This window comes from Ischnura elegans, chromosome 3 (genome assembly GCF_921293095.1).
Source record: "Ischnura elegans chromosome 3, ioIscEleg1.1, whole genome shotgun sequence".
NCBI lineage: Eukaryota > Metazoa > Arthropoda > Insecta > Odonata > Coenagrionidae > Ischnura > Ischnura elegans.
In genome coordinates this window covers 19,208,839-19,227,315 of record NC_060248.1, presented here as the reverse complement: position 1 = coordinate 19,227,315, position 18,477 = coordinate 19,208,839, and the positions used below count along the sequence as shown (strand labels likewise).

General features: G+C 40.0%; 1 protein-coding gene across 2 annotated transcripts in view; it reads left to right on the top strand.

Annotated features, from left to right (window-relative positions):
- The window catches only part of LOC124155503 (fatty acid-binding protein, muscle), a 123,958-nt gene that overhangs the window by 77,845 nt on the left and 27,636 nt on the right, over nucleotides 1–18,477 (top strand). Inside the window, exon 1 of one of the 2 annotated variants that reach the window (XM_046529375.1) lies at nucleotides 10,927–11,098. The exons of the other annotated variant lie outside the window; for it this stretch is intronic. Within the exon in view, the coding sequence (XP_046385331.1) occupies nucleotides 11,029–11,098 (70 nt within the window). The 5' untranslated portion in view covers nucleotides 10,927–11,028. Of the gene's footprint in view, nucleotides 1–10,926; nucleotides 11,099–18,477 lie in introns of those variants that run through there. 2 annotated transcript variants of the gene reach the window in all.

The window sequence follows — 18,477 nt, the reverse complement described above, 5'->3', positions numbered from 1 at the left end:
AACAACTCTTTGTTTGCAAACGAATGCTCCTTTTTCAGTTTTATGAACTTTTGATTTTTAATGTCAGTGTGCAAGTTAAAAAAATAATCATTTTCTTGCTCTCCTGAAAAGTTGCTATTTTTGAGATACGTGTTGTTAGTTGAACTTAGCCATCGATATTGTCTTATTCCTGTTAGTATCTCTTCTTTTTTTTATACATCTCAGCATTTTCATCTCTGCCATTCTCCTCTCATTTTCTTTTCGCGGGATTTTTTCAGCCGGCCAGGTTTCACTACCTAATGGTGGCAGTGAAACCTGACCTCTCACACACTGACCCACTATTTTCTATCTCGAAAAATCCTCTTCTGAGAATGCCTTAAATATTTAAAAAAATTTATTGCACAGCCAGTTCTTGAAATTACAATACATTCGTTTAAACAGGTGAAACTTGTTGAACATACGAGTAAATTACTTGTAATTGAGCCGAAATGTGATTATACAACTTCACACGTTCTTTTTTTTCGTGCTCCCTTTACCCGAGAGCCGTTTTTTCTATTTTAAGATGTATTTAAGAGGAATATTATTAGTAGTTGCTCCCATCCTCATGGGAAACTCCGCACGGAATACTGTGCGTTTGTCTTCATCACCTCCGTCCCCCTGATTCATCCTGCGCCTTCGGCTTCTCCCCACGACCTTCTTTCCATTGGTTGCCCCAATTTCGGTATTTCCCGGGACAAGGGCGGCCTTGTCCTTCTCAGAGAAGAGAAAAATCAAGGTTTTCCTGCAGCCTATCGTCTTCTCTGTTTATTGCTCCCTCATCGAGGATTGCCGTATCGTGCAAGAATGTGCACCAGCATTGATTATCAGTCACGATTGACGACTTCCGTTCTCTTCCCTGAAGTTCACCTGCGATCGACCTATCCTGGGTAGTTATACTCCTCCCATCCGAAGAATGGGATATTAAGGCTATGCACCGATAGTTCGTGTGTTTAGAAGACGATTTACTCGACCGATTGATTTTTTTTCGTGATGAATTTCGTGACGTTTTTAACTCACGTAATCTTTGAATTTTCAGATCATCTAGAGTGGGCCTTTTTCAACATATATCTATATCTCAAATATAAAAATTTTACAACTGAGGAAACGCTGATGTAAATATTTCAAATATGAGACAAAGGCAAATTTTGAAATGGGTTTACTCAGTACCATCTGAAATTTTCAATATTGTAGCTGTAATTGTTGAACGGGTAACTCGTTGCAAAAGATACTGTTTGAGCGGAATTCATTTGTCCTTCAAAGAAAATTTAAAAATTCTGAGGGTAAATATTTTACTTTGTTGCTGCTCAGGAAGCAGGTCTCTGAAGGAAGCACATAGCCCTAAACACGCCGGTCGTATTTCCTCTCCACCTTATTAGTTTAAAACTTAGACTTAAACTTAGTCCTGGGATTTTCAGGGTTTTTGAAGGACTCTTATCAATCTTTACGCGTGTATAATATATGAGAATTCCATCCCTGTAATTCCATTGATATTCTTTGCTGAATAATCTTAGGATTATTTGAGCCGATTTGTGCGAAAATATTATCTTTTCCCGTGAAAACAATGGTGTAGAAGATTGTGATATATTCTTGCTTAATTGTGTGATCAAAAGAAGTAGTGCGGAAACATAAAGCCATATTGTGTAAATAATTGTACATAGGTTTTTCACTGATGCAGATTTATAGTTTCTCTGAAGAAAAATAAAAATTACCTAGTATTAATTTGAAGTTCAATTTACCCATTGAAATCGTTCTGGTGATATGGGGGACGTTATTTAAGGCCGCAGTAAGCATAAAACCTATAAATCTTTCGTTAGGGAACCCTCGTTTTAAGGACACTGCTTTGCTACCGTTGCATTCACGAATTTGAAACGAAAAATGAAATAATGTCTCTGGCCTGAATTAATGGTTACACGTATACGTGGTATGCCTGTACCAAGTAAAATTCACGGCCGACATGCGAGCAATTTCTCCGGTTACTAAAATATACCTGAATATAGGACCACTATGAGCTCTAGTAATCATCTTGAACGACTTCAGTTCAGAATTATTTCTATAATCATCCCAAATCCGAGGTACAAGACCACGCAAACCATGCCTTATATCCGTCTCAAATGTTGAAAACTTAATTTGTACGATATATGGTATTCAAACTCAGAAGATATTTGTCATGGAAATAGCCTCAAGAGAATGGAGGAGACAAATCACTCACTATCACTCACTTGAGTCACTGACGTTCGCTGCAATTCCGTGTACTGCTGAAGCAAATCCTACGTAATGCATGCCTTCGCTGGTTGCCGTGATCTTGCACTGCATCTCTTGCCTTGTATCTTACTCATTTCTCTTACCGGGATAGGTAAATGTATACCTTCATTAAGTCACTACCATACTTTTAAGGACTGGATATTTTTTTACGAACTTACCCCAGTGGCCGGGTATCTTTCAAGGCAGGCTGTTTTTTTGCATGCAACTTTAATTTGGTTTATATCTGAATAACTTTTTACAATATCTCTTTCAAATTTTTAGTGTTTTAAGATAAAACCTGATATTATAATATGAATAAATAATGTTTAATGCATACTTAAAATTAATAATTTTTATAACATATAACCTCGATAAATTTATAAACTTTATGAAGGCAGCGCGTAGAAAACACGGATTATCTCGTGATCGGTCCGTAACATGTGGCTCGCGAACACACGAGTATACTCGTGATCCGTCCGCAATGTGTTAAGGAATGAATAAGGAGTGTGCCAGTAACAACCCTGTGTAAGTTTAGATGCGTGTAAAAGTTTAATAAAGTCACTTGTCAGTCAAACATCAGAGGAATCACGTGTATCACATATTATAAAGGTTCTAAGGATTTTTCTTACGACCCAACTGTGATAAGTGTGGATATATTTTACGGGGCAAATTTCTTCAGCGAGCTTCTAAATTAGAACGGAGCCACCTACGTGAAATTGAAAGTTTTATTTTCAGCAAAATATTGTCTTAGGTATGGAATATTGACGTGTATTTCCAACTGAACTATTTCATTCCTGGTCTTACGAAATGTATTAATATTTAGTGTAATTAAAAAAATGTCCAAAAAAACTATAATGATATTTCCTTTTTCCTTGCTTCTATTTCTTTGCTGGTAAACCAGCTTTTATTCCACCGAGAACTTCATTAAGCTAACAAATATTTATGTAAAGAGCCGCAATTTTAACTGCAAAGTCAGCTGACTTTTCTATGTATGCATTGATCAGACTCGCGGTATCATTTATGTAAAATCTTTTTTGCGATGATCTCTTCGAGCGCAAAACCTCTATATGGCAAAAATGTAATCTTTTGAAGCGCATAAATTTATTTACTGAAGTATTCATTCTTTGTCATCCAATATCTTTATCGCTACTATCTGTTGAACGAAGCAATACCGTAGCCCTTCCAACTTTCCTTCCTCCCTTATCTTTATAGCACCGATCTCTGACCTATAACCGTCGTACTATTTCAATGTCTCAGTCTCCGCGCATAAAAATAGGCGCCGCGTGCGTGACGTGGCTTGATCGGATACTCACGCACCCACTCTTGACGGTCATTCGCCGTTTTCTGAGCCTCCGAGATGTGCGAATGACGATGCGATCCAAGGAGCAAGGACAGTGGTTCGATTCACACATTGAATCTGACTTTATTGCTTTAGGATGATTAATGGAGTGGAGTTATATCCTCTTTGAATTGGGAATGATTCATTTCGTTCGCCCGCTATGCACAAAGTGTAACGTTTACGATGTGGAAGATATTTAGATCCGCTGCAGACTTAGGCAAGCTTTTAAGAACGGAATTAGCTGCTATTTTTGAGTGGATACCTCTCTGAAACTCACTCGAAGCAATAATCTGCAGATTGGTGTCATTATCATTTAAGTATTCTTGCAGTTAAGATAGGTTGGTACGGAGTATTTACAAATTATTCTGGCAGACTCCCCTCCCATCGTGAACTGCCCTCTTCAATACACATTAAGGCCCTTTCTTTCGGACATCACATTCTGTCAGAGTAGTATGAATCGTAAACGATTTGGATTTCCCCTGGTGAATATTTTTGATGAATTCTTCTCGGGTTCTCAGCCAGGTTAATTCTTACGTATAAGCCGACGTTTAGGATGATTAATGGAGTGGATTTATATCGTCTTTGAATTGGGAATGATTCATTTCGTTCGCCCGCTATGCATAAAGTGTTTAGAGCCGACAAGTTGTCTCTTGAAACGTCGGCTTATACGAAAGAATTAACCTGGCTGAGAACCCGAGAAGAAATCATCAATAGTGCAAATCCTATTCTCTTCCTCCCCCGCCTTCCAATCATTCTTACCTCTAATACGGTTTTTAACATCCCTTTCCGTTTTGTACTCGCTCCATTCAAACTCTGTCTCCTCCGTATGTCAACTAGAAGCTTTTTCTCCTCTTCTACCATGTACAGCAGTTCGTAGTTCCTCTTCCTCTTAGCCCGCTTTCCCTTCTCCATTCTCCTCCGTAGCCACATTTCGAACGCTTGTGAACCCATCTCGTTCTCCTTTCTGAGTGTCCGCGTTTCCGCACCATAAAGAGCTACACTCCAGATCAGACTCTTCACGAGCCTTTTCTTCAAATTCTTACGTAACGATCCTCTCAATTGCTCTTCACTATTCGTGAACGCCTCCCTAGCTAACGCAATCACCATCCTGATGTGTTTACTACTGTTTCCCTTTTCCTGCAATTATATTTCAGATTAAAGCTCACCCCGGATCATACTAAATGCTTCCGAATATCGCACACTTTGGGTGAGGGTTGAGTTATTTTCCCGGGACACTAGAGCAACTCACATTCCTAGGCTCGTCGTTGGGAATGTTCAAAGACTTAACTCTCTTTTGAACGTTGGACTCTTCGTTCAGCAGCGAGACACTCACACCATAGAGCCGTCTGGCACTAGAATGAATGATAAATCATTAATTACTTTTACAAAGAGCCAAAAACCTCAATATATCTTATAGACCAATAGGTACCATACTTCGTATTCGATCGTTAATTATAAAACAGCCTAAAGTTTTCCATTCGAGTAATCAGGATCGATCTCCTCGAAATTTAGTATAATTTTAGTATTTGTTCCACATTTTTAAATTTCTATTTAGTGATAAAATTTTTCATAACATTTTACTAATTTATATTCATGGAAATTTTTATATCAACATTTTTAAAATCATTTTACACTCTAATATGACTGCGGGTAATGACATGTTTTTTCCGTGCGAAGTAGTTGAGATTATTATAAAAATTAGAAACCTTTTTCTATGATTTAGCTCTTCTATCTTCATCTGTCCTTTCTTGGCTTTTTTCCACAAAGACTAGTTATTTAAATCTTTTCCCAAAATGAAAAGCAAGTTAAAGCGAATTAAAGTAAAGGAAGTTTTGAGCATAAGGAAAATGATTACAGTGTACAGTTTCCGTTACGTTGGTATACTTTTAAATAATGTCCAACTATAATCATTACTTTCTGAAGCTATTCACTCTCCATAAGTTGTGTCAAAAACAATTCATAGTCCGCTGGAACATATATGCTAGGGACCGCCGCTAACTTCCCAGAACCCTCTTTTCTACAGATATCTCGACCAGCTATCAGTGTTTACTGGATTGTGACTCAGTCATACGCCACCATGTCAATATACGTTTAAGTTCAAGTTCATCTTTAATGACTCTAGTACGAGATCTAGTAAGCTTCTCATCTTTGAAGAAAAGCAAGCCGTGGCTATATTTCTCTTTCATTGGCTTCCTGAGAAGGATAACACTCCGAAGCCCATCGTTTCAGAGGCGAAACAAAGGATTGGCGATATTTTCTCTCTCTGCTAAAAGTTCAAATATTTTTTTGTGGACAAATATTGTCTTTTCATAGAGAAATAGATAAAATGAAAGTTGGAAGGAAGAATTTTTACTAGAAAATGGATAAAATCGTAGGTGAAAAACTATGTTGGTTTTTTTTAGATGAAATTACCATAATTGGTAATAATATTTATTTTTGACTCAGAATAACCGCAGCTGTTGGAAAAATAATCAGTAATAGCAATCTAGGCATGGACGTGATGAAAGGGTGTCCGTCGGTCACTGGAGGTTAAAAAGAGGTTGTCACCAATAATGCTATGGCGGCAAAATACTCTGCAAACTCTTTTAATTCTAAATGTTAAACCATGATATTCTATACGTATTCGGGTGAAGAGGAAATAATGAGCTTCAAAGCAATAAATCATATTTCTATCACGAAATATGTGAATACTCTGACTTTGAAATGCTATCAACGGACCTTGAAAACTTACATTTATCGCACCAAAAGTGGGGTCTATAAATAAACCTCAGAAAATGCACGGCAGAGGATTTCTTGCGGAAGACGTCTAACTTTCCCCATGCTTATGTTTGGAATGAAGTTTATATGATGACGTCAGAAGTCCAGTATTTGCTGGTTACGACGATTTCAAACCGATCGTGGGGAACGCAAATAAGAAACATTTTGGGAAGGGACATGCAGAAACTAGGAATTTTAAAGCGTGTTGTGGGATGGTTCTTGGGCGAAAAAGTGAAGGAAAGATTTTACTTCGTAATCGTGAGGCCGCACTTTGAATACCTGGCAAGCATGTGGGACTTGGCGTAGAAAGGTTTGCTCCATCAAATAAATAAAATGAAAACAAATGAAAGGTACGCGATTCTTCAAAAACTGCTGAACGAGCGAACTGAAAGTGTTTCATAGCTATCATATAAGTTAGGTTGGGAGCTGGTAGAGACTCGGAGGCTACGTGGTAGCCTTAGACGGATCAAGAACAGATATCTTTCTCAGCTACGTGGAGAAATCATCTTAGAATCTCGCAATACTACCAGGTTCGATAGAAACGATTAAATAGGAGATATTTTATCGCAGATATAGGTATAGGAATTTATTTTTATCCCTGAACGATACTCCCCCACCGATAATTTGACAAGATCTTTACTTAACCGCAACAAAACTACTAAGTCCTTGTTACTCGAGAACTTCTTTGAAAAATTGGAGGAAATACATATACAACCGCTTGCAAACGTATTTCATACATGGAGTGGGAGTCCTTCATGCCTTATTTCTTTTAATCCTTTGTGATTATTACAAAACTATGGTGCATGCAAGTTCCCTAGACGCCTAACTTGCCATCTCCCATGTCTAGATTCCCCACCCACCCCCTAATTTCTGGCTGTATCTCCCCCCTTTTCGTTTAAAATTTGGCGAAATCTCAGGTTGAACGATTTTTTTGGAGGTTTGAGAAGCTGGGAAATTTATCGAATCAAAGGCAAATGATGGCATTAATTAAGATATACTCTATAGGTCGTTGATATATTTAGATGTTAGCCGAAGTATTGAAGGTGATTATCCAAAAAAGTAAACTCAAGCGGGAGTGATACGTAGACTTAGTCAACTTGATCGAAAAGCTTGTCTCATCCGTGGCATTTTCGCTCTGTTACTGCGTGAGGAAGGACTACCAACATGTGTTATAGCCGAACTATATGGCTTCTTATATCAAAATTCCAAGTTATTAGAACGAAAACTACGGGAATACCAAGCGCTCAAAGCTTGGAAACTTGATTTTACGCGCAAAAAACGGGTACTTTTTTTTATAGAAAATCACGTACAGGAAATACTGTGGTGCGCATTTTTTTAAAAAGTAAATGATCTAACGTAGAAATAAATTCTCTATCGTATGCTTTTTGTTGCATTGGAATTGATTTCCTCGTTTAAACGATAGAGCTCCTTAAAATCGGGTTTCATGCTTTTTTTTTCAAGACAGTAACATGGTGATTCCGGCGGCGACATGGCGAGTGTCCGTGTTAGAAGTGAGCGCCACCTCGTGTGTGTGGAGCGTTGGTTCGCATCTGTTGCTCCCGCCCCTCTCCCACTTTCTCCCGTCTGCCGCTCACGGCGCGTGATTCTCCGTGAATGAACCCTCCCTCCCTCCGCGCCCGGTCGAGGGGCGTGGGAGACACCCTATCCATTGCCCCACACCCTCCCCTAACACACTAAATGAACCGCAACGCTTCTATAATTTTTTAAACATGTGCTGCTTGTGTAATTTATACTCTAAACTTGACTTCTGACAGCCCTGAACTCTTTTCACTATTGAATTTTAGAATGATATCCTACATTTTAGGGCTCTCCCAAACCAAGCTCTCATCTGTATATCGCCTCTCCTCCGTTGTAAACTCACAAAACTCCCTCCAGCGCTTAGTTTTGGTCACCAGAGCGATTACTCTAACCTACTTCCTATTGGGGAGGTGTGAATCCCCTATGAAACGTCTCAATGCATTTTTTCTGAAATTGCAGCTGTATGCAATTGAGTTAGTGACACGTTATGAGAATCATAAGCAGCTGTTTCATTGGACACATATTTAAGCCTTAATAAAAGAAAATGACGATTAATCCACGAAATGTTTTACAGGTTGAGACGTTTTAAAATCACGAAAGATCTATGAAACCAATGTAAATGAGAAGGTACAAGCTGCAACTGCTGAAGCTAATAGATTGATATTCGATTCCCTATTTCTTTCACAACAGCATATCATACCTATAGAATTATGTGTTATTGGCCATTAATACTTCATGCTTATGCTTTACTACTTTTTCTTCTGCTCATTCTATTTTATTTTTCTCACGTTTGTGGTGGTTGTTCTGGTTGAACCACCGCAAAATTATGTGGTCGAGGGTACTGAGTCCCGTCCCGTCGTATTCGGCGCCCGCTGGGTTGCCTCAGATGCCATGCGCGCACCTTGCGTGATCATCATTCAGCCGCGGGATCCGGTTCGTTTTGCTGCGCATTGTGATTTCATGATCTGCTCATGCATATGCTCTGTTCTACAGAGTGTGCCATGTAGGAGTTTTAAGACTCTCCGGAAGGAAGGTATTTAACGGCATAACCCCGGATAACTCGTGTGGCTTCCGGTGTTTCCCTTCTCTCAGCCAATGACCCCTTTAACCGACCACAGCTGTCACAACGATTGCAACTCACTCGCTCCATTATGTCACTTCACACTCGAGAGTAATCTACGAAACACCAGTAAATTTCATTAATGTGTTTCTGTTCAAACTTTTTGATAGGTACCTAAATTAAGATTATGTTCTCATAAATATGTTTGTATATCTATTTGATTATACTGTATTGCTGAATAAAACTTTTTCCTTAAGAGATAAAATCATATTTGATTATCAAATCATATGTTTTTTCTTCTTCTCTCTCTTTATAAAGTTTTTTTGATGACACAGTTATGCACTTTGTGCATGGTGGGATCAATAAATTATCATCATCACTGGTCAACAATCCTAGGATTGGTTTGACGCAGCTCTCCACTCAGTTCTCCTATCAGCTAATCCTTTCACACCTACGTATTTCTTCTCTTTCACATCCTTCTTTACTTGTTCCATATATTTTGTTCGGGGTCTTCCTTTTCCATTCTTGCCTTCCACTTGTCCTTCGACGATTGTCTTCATCAGGCCATCATGTCTCCAGATGTAATGATCACATTTATTTAACAGCCTGAAGGACTTCGCTATACATTTGATTCGATGGAGTTGGCATATCAGAAATATTTTTCTAGATTTCTGTTTTTGGTAAAGGAGAATTGCTTCCTGTACGTTGCGTTCATCCAGTTCATATTTTGCATGACTCGTTTCTCCTACCTCATCCTTCCATCGCATGTCGCACCTGTGCACACAATCTCCTTTGATCACTTCAAACTCCTATGACACCGATCCAGACCGTTGACTCCTCTTGAAATCAGAGAGAGTATTCCCTCTCTATCTTCCTATTCTACTTCACTACTGGTTATATACTTTTGGTCTTCCCGAAAGCTTAGGCCTAAATTACCTTTTCACAGTGAATGTTTGTTTTGGCGAATAGAATATATTATGGTGCTCATTTAGTATAATTTACATAGTTATTCATAGAGAAATTGAATTTTCCTTAATTTGACTCATGAGCATGGCGTAAGACGTTTTTCAAGAGAAGATTTTTCAACTCCATATTTTTCTTAGTATTTTTTCTTATTGTTAAAATTCTTCGGTGCATTCCTATTTAGCGTGAATGAGTAACAATATGCGATACAGGGAGGATTTTGCATTAGGTCTACTACTGATAGGAAAATATTTTTATTGAGGAATATATTGAGCGGAGGAGCTGTGTTTGGAGAGCGAAAGCTTATTTCAAATAACTAATTCAACGAATAGGCTACTTAAAAATGTAAGGAATGGGCTTGAATCTCCTAAGAAAAAAGAACACCCTAGTGTTTGACGATGAAACTGAATAAGTTTAACCCTTTTAAATGTTAAAAAGCCTTAGAAATGTGCAGTGTGATCCCAATAGATTTACGGAAAAAAATATATAGGGGTCGTCAGTTCCATTGTAAATAGCGTTGCGAAGTCCAACCCGTGCCATGGCATGAGGTTAAATAACCTGATGACGAAGAGTGACTTGGACCACAGTCTCTTACAATGGACCACCTTATCCGGTTTACCCGAAAAAAAATATTCTAGCATAAACATAGAATGATAGTAATAACTAGTACATCAAGAAATTCCTGTCAAACAATAAGTATCTCGTCTAAACTGCTCGTTGAATACCCTCTCTATTCCTCCCCGTTCCCACCATTGTGCATAGTCGCTGGCGGCGTTGTTCAAACTCTCCCTCTCATTCCACGCTCTTCAAGTTCATCCCCCTCCCCTCGCCCCCCTCCTAGTCGAAAAAGGCTCCTCTTCTCCTCCCCTCCACGTACATTGCTCACCGGTCCTCCCCTCCTCCTCCTCGTCTCAAGAACCTTTGTGCCCCACCCTCCCGATGCCCTCCCCTCCATCCCCTCTCCACTTCCCCCACGCGGAGTCTATATATCCCTACGGCAAGGCATTTGCGCCCTCACTCCGCCGGTGTCCTCTGCTGCCGCAAGTCCTCTCAGCTTCGCCCAGCTCCTGCTTCTTTCGCTGTTTTCGGCTCCGAACCACCCACATTAGCCATGGATTTCCTTGGAAAGAAGTTCAAGATGACCTCCAGCGAGAACTTCGACGAGTACATGAAGGCTCTCGGTGAGTCTTTATCCAATTGATTTTGTATGTCCGTGTGAAGTGAGCTTGGATTTCCTTCCGTACTCCCAAACCCGCTTCGTCCCATGCGCTTGTGGTGTGTGTGATCTATCATTACCTGTCTCGTGCCCGGCGGAAAAGTGTATGTATCGCCGCGATCGGAGGAAGTTTGGCGAGTTTCTTTTAGAGTTTGCATCGCTTCATCTGCTCATCGTGGATTGTCGTACTTCCCGCGTTCGTCATCAACGCCACCATGATCGTATAAAAAGTGCCTTTCCTAAGATGTGCAACCAGGCGCATGACGAAGTGAAGTTCTGTCGTTTCGTTTTGTTATTTCATAAAAGAATCGTGGTGTTCCCGGGATATTCATCGGGTCATGAAATCCTGTTTCGTCGGACGTTTCCGTGGACGACACGTGGGGTCGGCGGTGTGGTCGCCCACCGGAACGTTGTGAGAAACTTTTCTTTGACTCGCTGAAGATCCGAGGAATATCTGTAGAGCCTCAATCGAATACTTCCGAGCTTCATTACTCGTACCAGGATCCGCGATGGCGATAGTCGTGAGACACGTGAAAACGAGGCGGTGAGGTCGTGAATGGGCGTGATTCGTGTGATCGTCAAATGGCCTCCGCTGGAATTCAAACGTGCCTCCTTCCTACTTTCGCGCCAAAGTGCCGTTTTCCCAAGTTCACGGTCACTCCTATCTCTCCCCCCCCCCATCCGCTTTAGCTGGGGCCCCGCCCACTCCCGAAAATTCTGCCACTTCCTTCCTCGAGGTCCGATGAAATAATCTTTCAGTGTTCCTATAAGTATGGCAGAGGCTCTTTAGTTGTGAGACTAACATGTATTTCTTAGCAGAAAGTCGTCCTTGCTGATGTGCTGTTCAGATTTCGTGCACGAGTATCTTTTCGAAATAATCAAAGGACAATTTTTAGTACCTACTCGAATTACCATTTTAACTGGCAGAAGAAAGTACTTCAGTAAGCCATATCATAGAGTCAGAAATCATGGTGTACTGTACGGCGATATATGAGGCAGATACTTCAATCGGCGTAATTACGTTATGTAGTCGTAATCGAAATATTGCGAAATCTATGTTGTTGTGAAGGCTTGATTAATTAGGCGCTTTAATCTAGGTTTGTAAAAGTAACCGGAATAATATTGTCTTCTAAACTTTCTTGATTTTAATGCCATAAGTTTTGTCAATACCGCACTATTGCGTACAGCTAAAAAGGGCAGATATCGGGTACGAACAAGCACCGATGAGGATAAGTAATCGCTATTTATATCAATTGCCCCCTTCTTTCGAGTACTGTCTAAATGGACTCTCGTTTGGGTTTTTATAGCGTTCATGCACCCAGGGTGCCTTAACATTCTGCAACTGTATCCTATTCTGGGACGCTTCTTAAATTGCTCGTTTTTTTGCGCTTTACGTCCTGTTTGTTTTCGTCGGTACTATGGTTTCTTCGCCTACCTCGTGGCGATCGAGAGTTCTTAGCAAGCGCGACTCTCCTGAGAAAGGGTGTCTGTGGGCGAGTGTGTTGCGGTCTTCCAGTTCATAGATTCCCTACCCTTGGGAAGTGGGGGCGTGGGTGGGAGAGAGGGTAGGAAAGCTTTCGTGAATATCGGGCGAATCTTTTGTTCTCTGTTCTGCCTGTCATCAGTCCGTCTAGTCATCTGCTCTGTCTAGTGTTTCTGACCGTCAAGTGCCTCACGACCGGGGCCTACTTTTTCTATCGGCATGAGGCACTCGCGGCTTAACTGGGGGGGGGGGGGGGCTTAGGGGATAGTTCCCTCCCAAAGCCTCTGAGAAATAAAAAAAATAATTTTTAACTGTTGTCTAGTTTTAAAATGTGATAACAGCGTCTGCCTTAAGTTAAATTTAAAGTGCCAAAATGATATAAAATCTATTTCCAAGAATGCCATTTTCAAAAATTTTCCCGGAACCCCCGTTGCTTTGGGGGGAGGAGAGGGGTCCTCATCCCAGTCCCCTTTCCCCCCCCCTTCCAAGCATAATCCTAGTTTCGTCACTTCGAGGCATAATAGCGTTCGGAATTTTTTTTATAGCGTACATTCCTAAAGGTGATTGATCAGTATGGCTATCATGAAACTATGTAGTACCATCTTGATATATTCTTGGAAATGATCCTTGTAAACATTTGCCTGTGTTAGAAATAAGGAAATTTCGCCTCGTGTACTTTCAGAGATAATTTTGAAGGCGATTCTTAGCTTAGTGGGTACACTTAACTGCTGATATAGGGATTAAAGTCAAAGTGCAGCCCTCGGACACCCCCATACCCTCAATGGCCGAAATTACACGCCTTTGCCTTAGTTAAGGGAGAGTTCTACCCTCGACTATTTTAACCATCCTTGGGCTCGAATCGCTGTGATATTATAATATTTAATATACGGTTAACTTTTGACTCCTGTATTTACCTCGAAAATTTCAAGATCATCGTATTAATTTTTTTCTGATTATTGCCCATTTCGATAAGAAAGTTACGGTGGTCCATCAGGAGTGATGCGTTCCATGAAGCTGGATTCACATGGAGGAGGATTCGATGGAGCGTGAGGTTCCGCACGTTCCATTCATTTAGCCTCTACGTGAATTTGGCGTTAGCGTGCCTATCTCACGAGGCTGATATGGCGGGCTTAGCGTTTTAGCGATTAGTCTGGGTTACATTTACGGATTTAGTCTTCGGACCCCCTCAAGATTGCTCGTTGAGTGAGGTTGACGAGGGAGAGGAGTATACCGCGCCACACCTAGAATGAGAAATATATTCACCTGTGGCTTTTTTCTAGGACTACCTCTAACTTGACCTCGACTAACTAACCTTCGGACTGAGTACTTGGTGATTATTCAATGAGGTAATTATATCGGTTTGCTGAGCAACGCCAGCAACGAAACTTAGTTTTCCTCATGATTATCAGGGTTTTTATTTTTGTGTGAAAAAGCTGTGATTGGCCCAAAGTAGGAATAATAAGCATTGTTCCTTGGATTTTAGCGGAGGATTAGGTTGCGTTTCCCTTGGTGACTTTTTGCCTTGCTTGCATTTTACGCTTGGGAGATGATTAATTACGCTGATATTCTTCTAAGCGATGAGATACGTGCCATAACCTTCATAGGAAATTCTCGAGGTGTATTCGGTATCACAGCTTGCTTCTATTTCACTTATCTTGCAAATCCGTGTTAACATTACTGAGAATGATTACGTGGTGTTGTTGCAAACTGGGTAGTTCTTGAAGTTGTTATATTTCGCGCCGAATCATATACCTACTAAAGAATTTGTGAAATTATGAACTTTTTGCGAGATGGAATATCCTTTTGAATATTTGAAAACTCACTTCAATTCGAGAAAGTGAAAATATTTCAGCGGTACACTAAGGCTCTATTAATTATCGCAGCATTCCGGAATAATTGGTAACTAAACTTACCGCGAATTTAACTATTCTAATTATCTTTACATGTATGTTTTGCGTTGTCTTGTTGCGTCAGAACGTTTTCGCAAGTACCATTTGTCTTAGAGGATTACGGGCTTGCTTTGAATTTTCTATTCAGTTGTCAGTAACCATTACTGAGTGAAGTAACGTTGCTGTTAAAGTACAGCATTATTGTTCGGCAATCAATTTTTTTACTCCATTATTAAGTCATAGAGTATCGTCGTGAATAATTTTAGGATTCTTTGGAATGCTCGCTATGATTGCGTCACCTTAGTTTACGATAGGAATAGGTTTCGTTTATTTATTGCCATTTTTTAGGTTCCCTTTGAAAACTTTTGTACTTCACTGTGTGGGGCTGAGGAGGACCTTGTCAGATGGCCAGTTTCATGAATTCTCTGTTGCTTCTAGATATTTTATTTCAGTATTTAATTTATTTTCAGAATTTCCGTAATCTTAACCTACTTAACTGTAGTCATTCTTACCGTTGTGAGCCAATGGATCCCGAACTGTTAAATTATAATATACTGTACTTTATATAATATACAATACCAAAATTTTAAACTATAGGGAAAAGTCAAACTTAGTGATAAGGGTGTAGGTAACTCATGATAGGAGTCATGTATGCGTGGTAAGAATAATAAATCCATTTTATTACTACAAAAATACAATTTATCACAATGCTGCTTCGGAAATACCAACTATTTTAGTAGCTTTTGGTCTCTCGTACGGCTGAATATTGCAGACATTGCTTCCCGCTTAGAAACTTTAATTGTCACTATATTTCTCATAGCTGCGACCTCAAGCTTTATTATATTAAGTATCAATTAGAATGAATCCTACATTTGCTTTATTATATTAGGTATCAATTAGAATGAATCCTACATTTATGCTTGAAATAAGTGAATTTTGTTCTTTGCGATCGAATATCTTAACTAGTTTTCGAATTCATTGTTAAGCGTTTATAGTTAGCATTGTATTTGGTAGTTACGCCCATGTGTTGCACGATCTGGTTGCTCGAAAGATCCACGATTCCATGGAAGCAATCCTTTTCACTTGTACTTCGCCTCACCTAACCCGTTCTAGGTCGTGATCTTAGTAGCATGCCTCTTGAATTACTATTGGGCAGATTCGTGTGTTCCTACCATTGGCATCGCCGCCAATGAAGACAAGCAGCGTGTCTCCTCTTTAATCGTTGGAAGCGCACTGTGACGAGAGAAAGTCGGCCTTGGTGGGCAATCTTCTCCCGGGTGTTGGAATTTAATTGTAATAATTCATGGCGGCATTTGGAATTGAAAGGGATGGGTGGGCCTCTTGTGTTAGACGGCTCCCAAGTGTCCCATCCGTAGTAATTCCTGTAACTGGCTTCCCATCTAGCTTCGGTAACATCCGACTACAAATACCCGTCGAAGCATATGTATTCCATTCGTTATTGGTGATTCATTTGTTTTCTGGAAAATCTTCCTGGTGGGTGATCTTTCTTTTGTTCCAGTCTTGGATTTCAGTTTTACGCTTTTTTAACTCGGTTGTACTATGAGGAACTGACTTTTTCTATCAGACGCTAAAGAAAAAGATACTAGTTGGACATGGGCGTTGAAATTCCATTCCTGCAGTCATTAAGCAGCCTTCGATGGGAATGATGATTTTGTTGAAGTTTTCTATTGTTAATTGCAGTTGACATTTAAAGAAATAATGACCCATTGTAATTCTTTGGCAAGTTGTGAAAGAGGCGTAGATTGTGTGACATAACTTTGTTCTTATGTGCGGAATAGGGGATTACGCCACAAGAGTGACTAGGAATAGGGGATTACGCCACTATTTTTTCTCCGCACATCATGAAAATTCGTACAAAGGACTTGAACAACCGCTGGGATCTGCCAAAAAAAACCATTCTGACGACACCGCATGCCTGTCTCCTACCGTTCATTTTGAAATCTTCCCAGAGGGTAGAGTGGACGTATTGTTCATTCGGCCTCGGCGGTTCAACTTGAATGGTTCTGTAAATCCCTGCTCTGCACACCTGTCTCAAGCTCTGTCTTCCCTTCAGCCGATGCGTCCGTCTCTTCTCTCCAACTCACCCTTTCCCTACAGCTAATTTGGACTGTGGCTCGACCTATTGACTGGAGGTCAATGTTGAGTACGTGCTGGACGTAATCGGCAACTGAATCAATGAGTCGAATTGTGACCGATTAATGTCATCCTCTGCTTCTTCTTGGATTCTTTTTTAAGGATAAAAGTTTAAAACGTGCTGAAAGTTTTGTTCGTGGGACCTGTATATTATTATAAACTACTATACCAATTTAGAGGCGAAATTTTGTACAACTTAGCTATAAAATGGTTAATATCTTTTTAAACATTTCATTGAGAATATGTTTCGTTAATATTTTTCTTTTATTAACAGTAGTTGTGCGTTAAATAGTGTTAAGTTCTTGTTATAATGTTTTCATATATAATGGAATATCCTTACATAAATTGAGCATTGCATGTAGTTAACCTGTTGGTACCACATAAACAGGCATAGGGCTCCTCAGTGGCGCTGCGAGGGGGGGGGGGATTTGGGGGATAAAACTCCCGCCCAGAGCTTAGAGAAATTTTTAAGTTAAATCTATTTGACTTAATTGGATTAATATTACTTTAGGTATAGGTTAAATATAAATATAATATCCCTCGGAGAGCCTTTTTCAGTTCTTTTTGAAAAATCGATTATTATATTTTTATAGATCGAATGTTGACAGACTTTTTTAAGTGAACGTGCACGCGGTCATCAGCGTGTGGTAAACTTCTATCTTCAGATACACCATCTCTGTCGTTGTTTCCCTTTGGGCACTCAGTATCTTGCTTCACTGTGTCCTGCCACCCCCTGCAGCCGACCGCACCCCATCTCCCGTTTCACCCCCCTCTTATCTCTGGTGTCTCCGAACTCCCTCCCTCGCACTCTATCGTCACTCGTCCAGACAAATGTGTCGCGCCTCCCCTTCCCCTCGCGTCTATCCGAGTGTATCCGCCTCCACAATCTTTATTTGTTCACTTGAGAGTACTCTTTTATCTGTAAATCATCAATCTCTGCGTCAATTTTTTTCTCGGTGGTGTATTTGAAGTAATTATGTGATCAGGGAGGCTCTACGTTATCTCGAGTGACCCGGCCATCATCGCGAGGAAAACTGTTTGAATTACGCCAAAGTCTCTGATTGCTGTCTCCTCCCATCTTATCTGTCGCCCTTGGCAACTAGCACCCCATCGTGTCGACCGTAAATGCATATATATTTCGAGATTTCGTGCCTAAATGAATTCAATAGTTATGTTAATGAGATGTGAAATTTACGGTATTAATGTATTTGAAGACGATGATCTTAGGAATTTAATGCGCTATGGCAGTGTCAAGCTAACATGATGGATTATAAATCCATACGTACCATAGCAAAAACGGTCGAAAGAGTTTGATGGAATTTTTAGATTATACGTTTGAGTAACCGATTTGCTAGAGGATCATGTTAATTATTTTCCTGATCAGCGAGGTCAATCAGATCAGTTCCTGAATTTGAAAATTTTCCCGTTGTGTAGCTAGTGTTTTTGCCTCTTAAGCACATGGTTGGCCGCCTCACGCAGTTACGTATGTTTTTTCCGTATTCCCTTTCACACTCGGACAACCGTGTAACAGGTTCCGTTGTAATTGAGATTGATCAGATTACGTTCTTGCGAGGTAGATGGCAGTTTAAAGATCGTAATTTGTCGGATTCACAGTAAAGAGTTGGATGAATGAAAAATCTCTTGATTGGCCTTAAAGTAGAAACCGGTTTTTGAATTCTTTCAAATTTTTTTATTATGTTGCGATTCCGAAGAGCTTTTTGCGCCTTGTTTTAAAGGCTTGGTGTATATCACGAGTGTTGGGAAGAGGTTTTTTTCAGTTAATTTCAATCAATGCCTTACTCTTAATTTTCTGTTCCT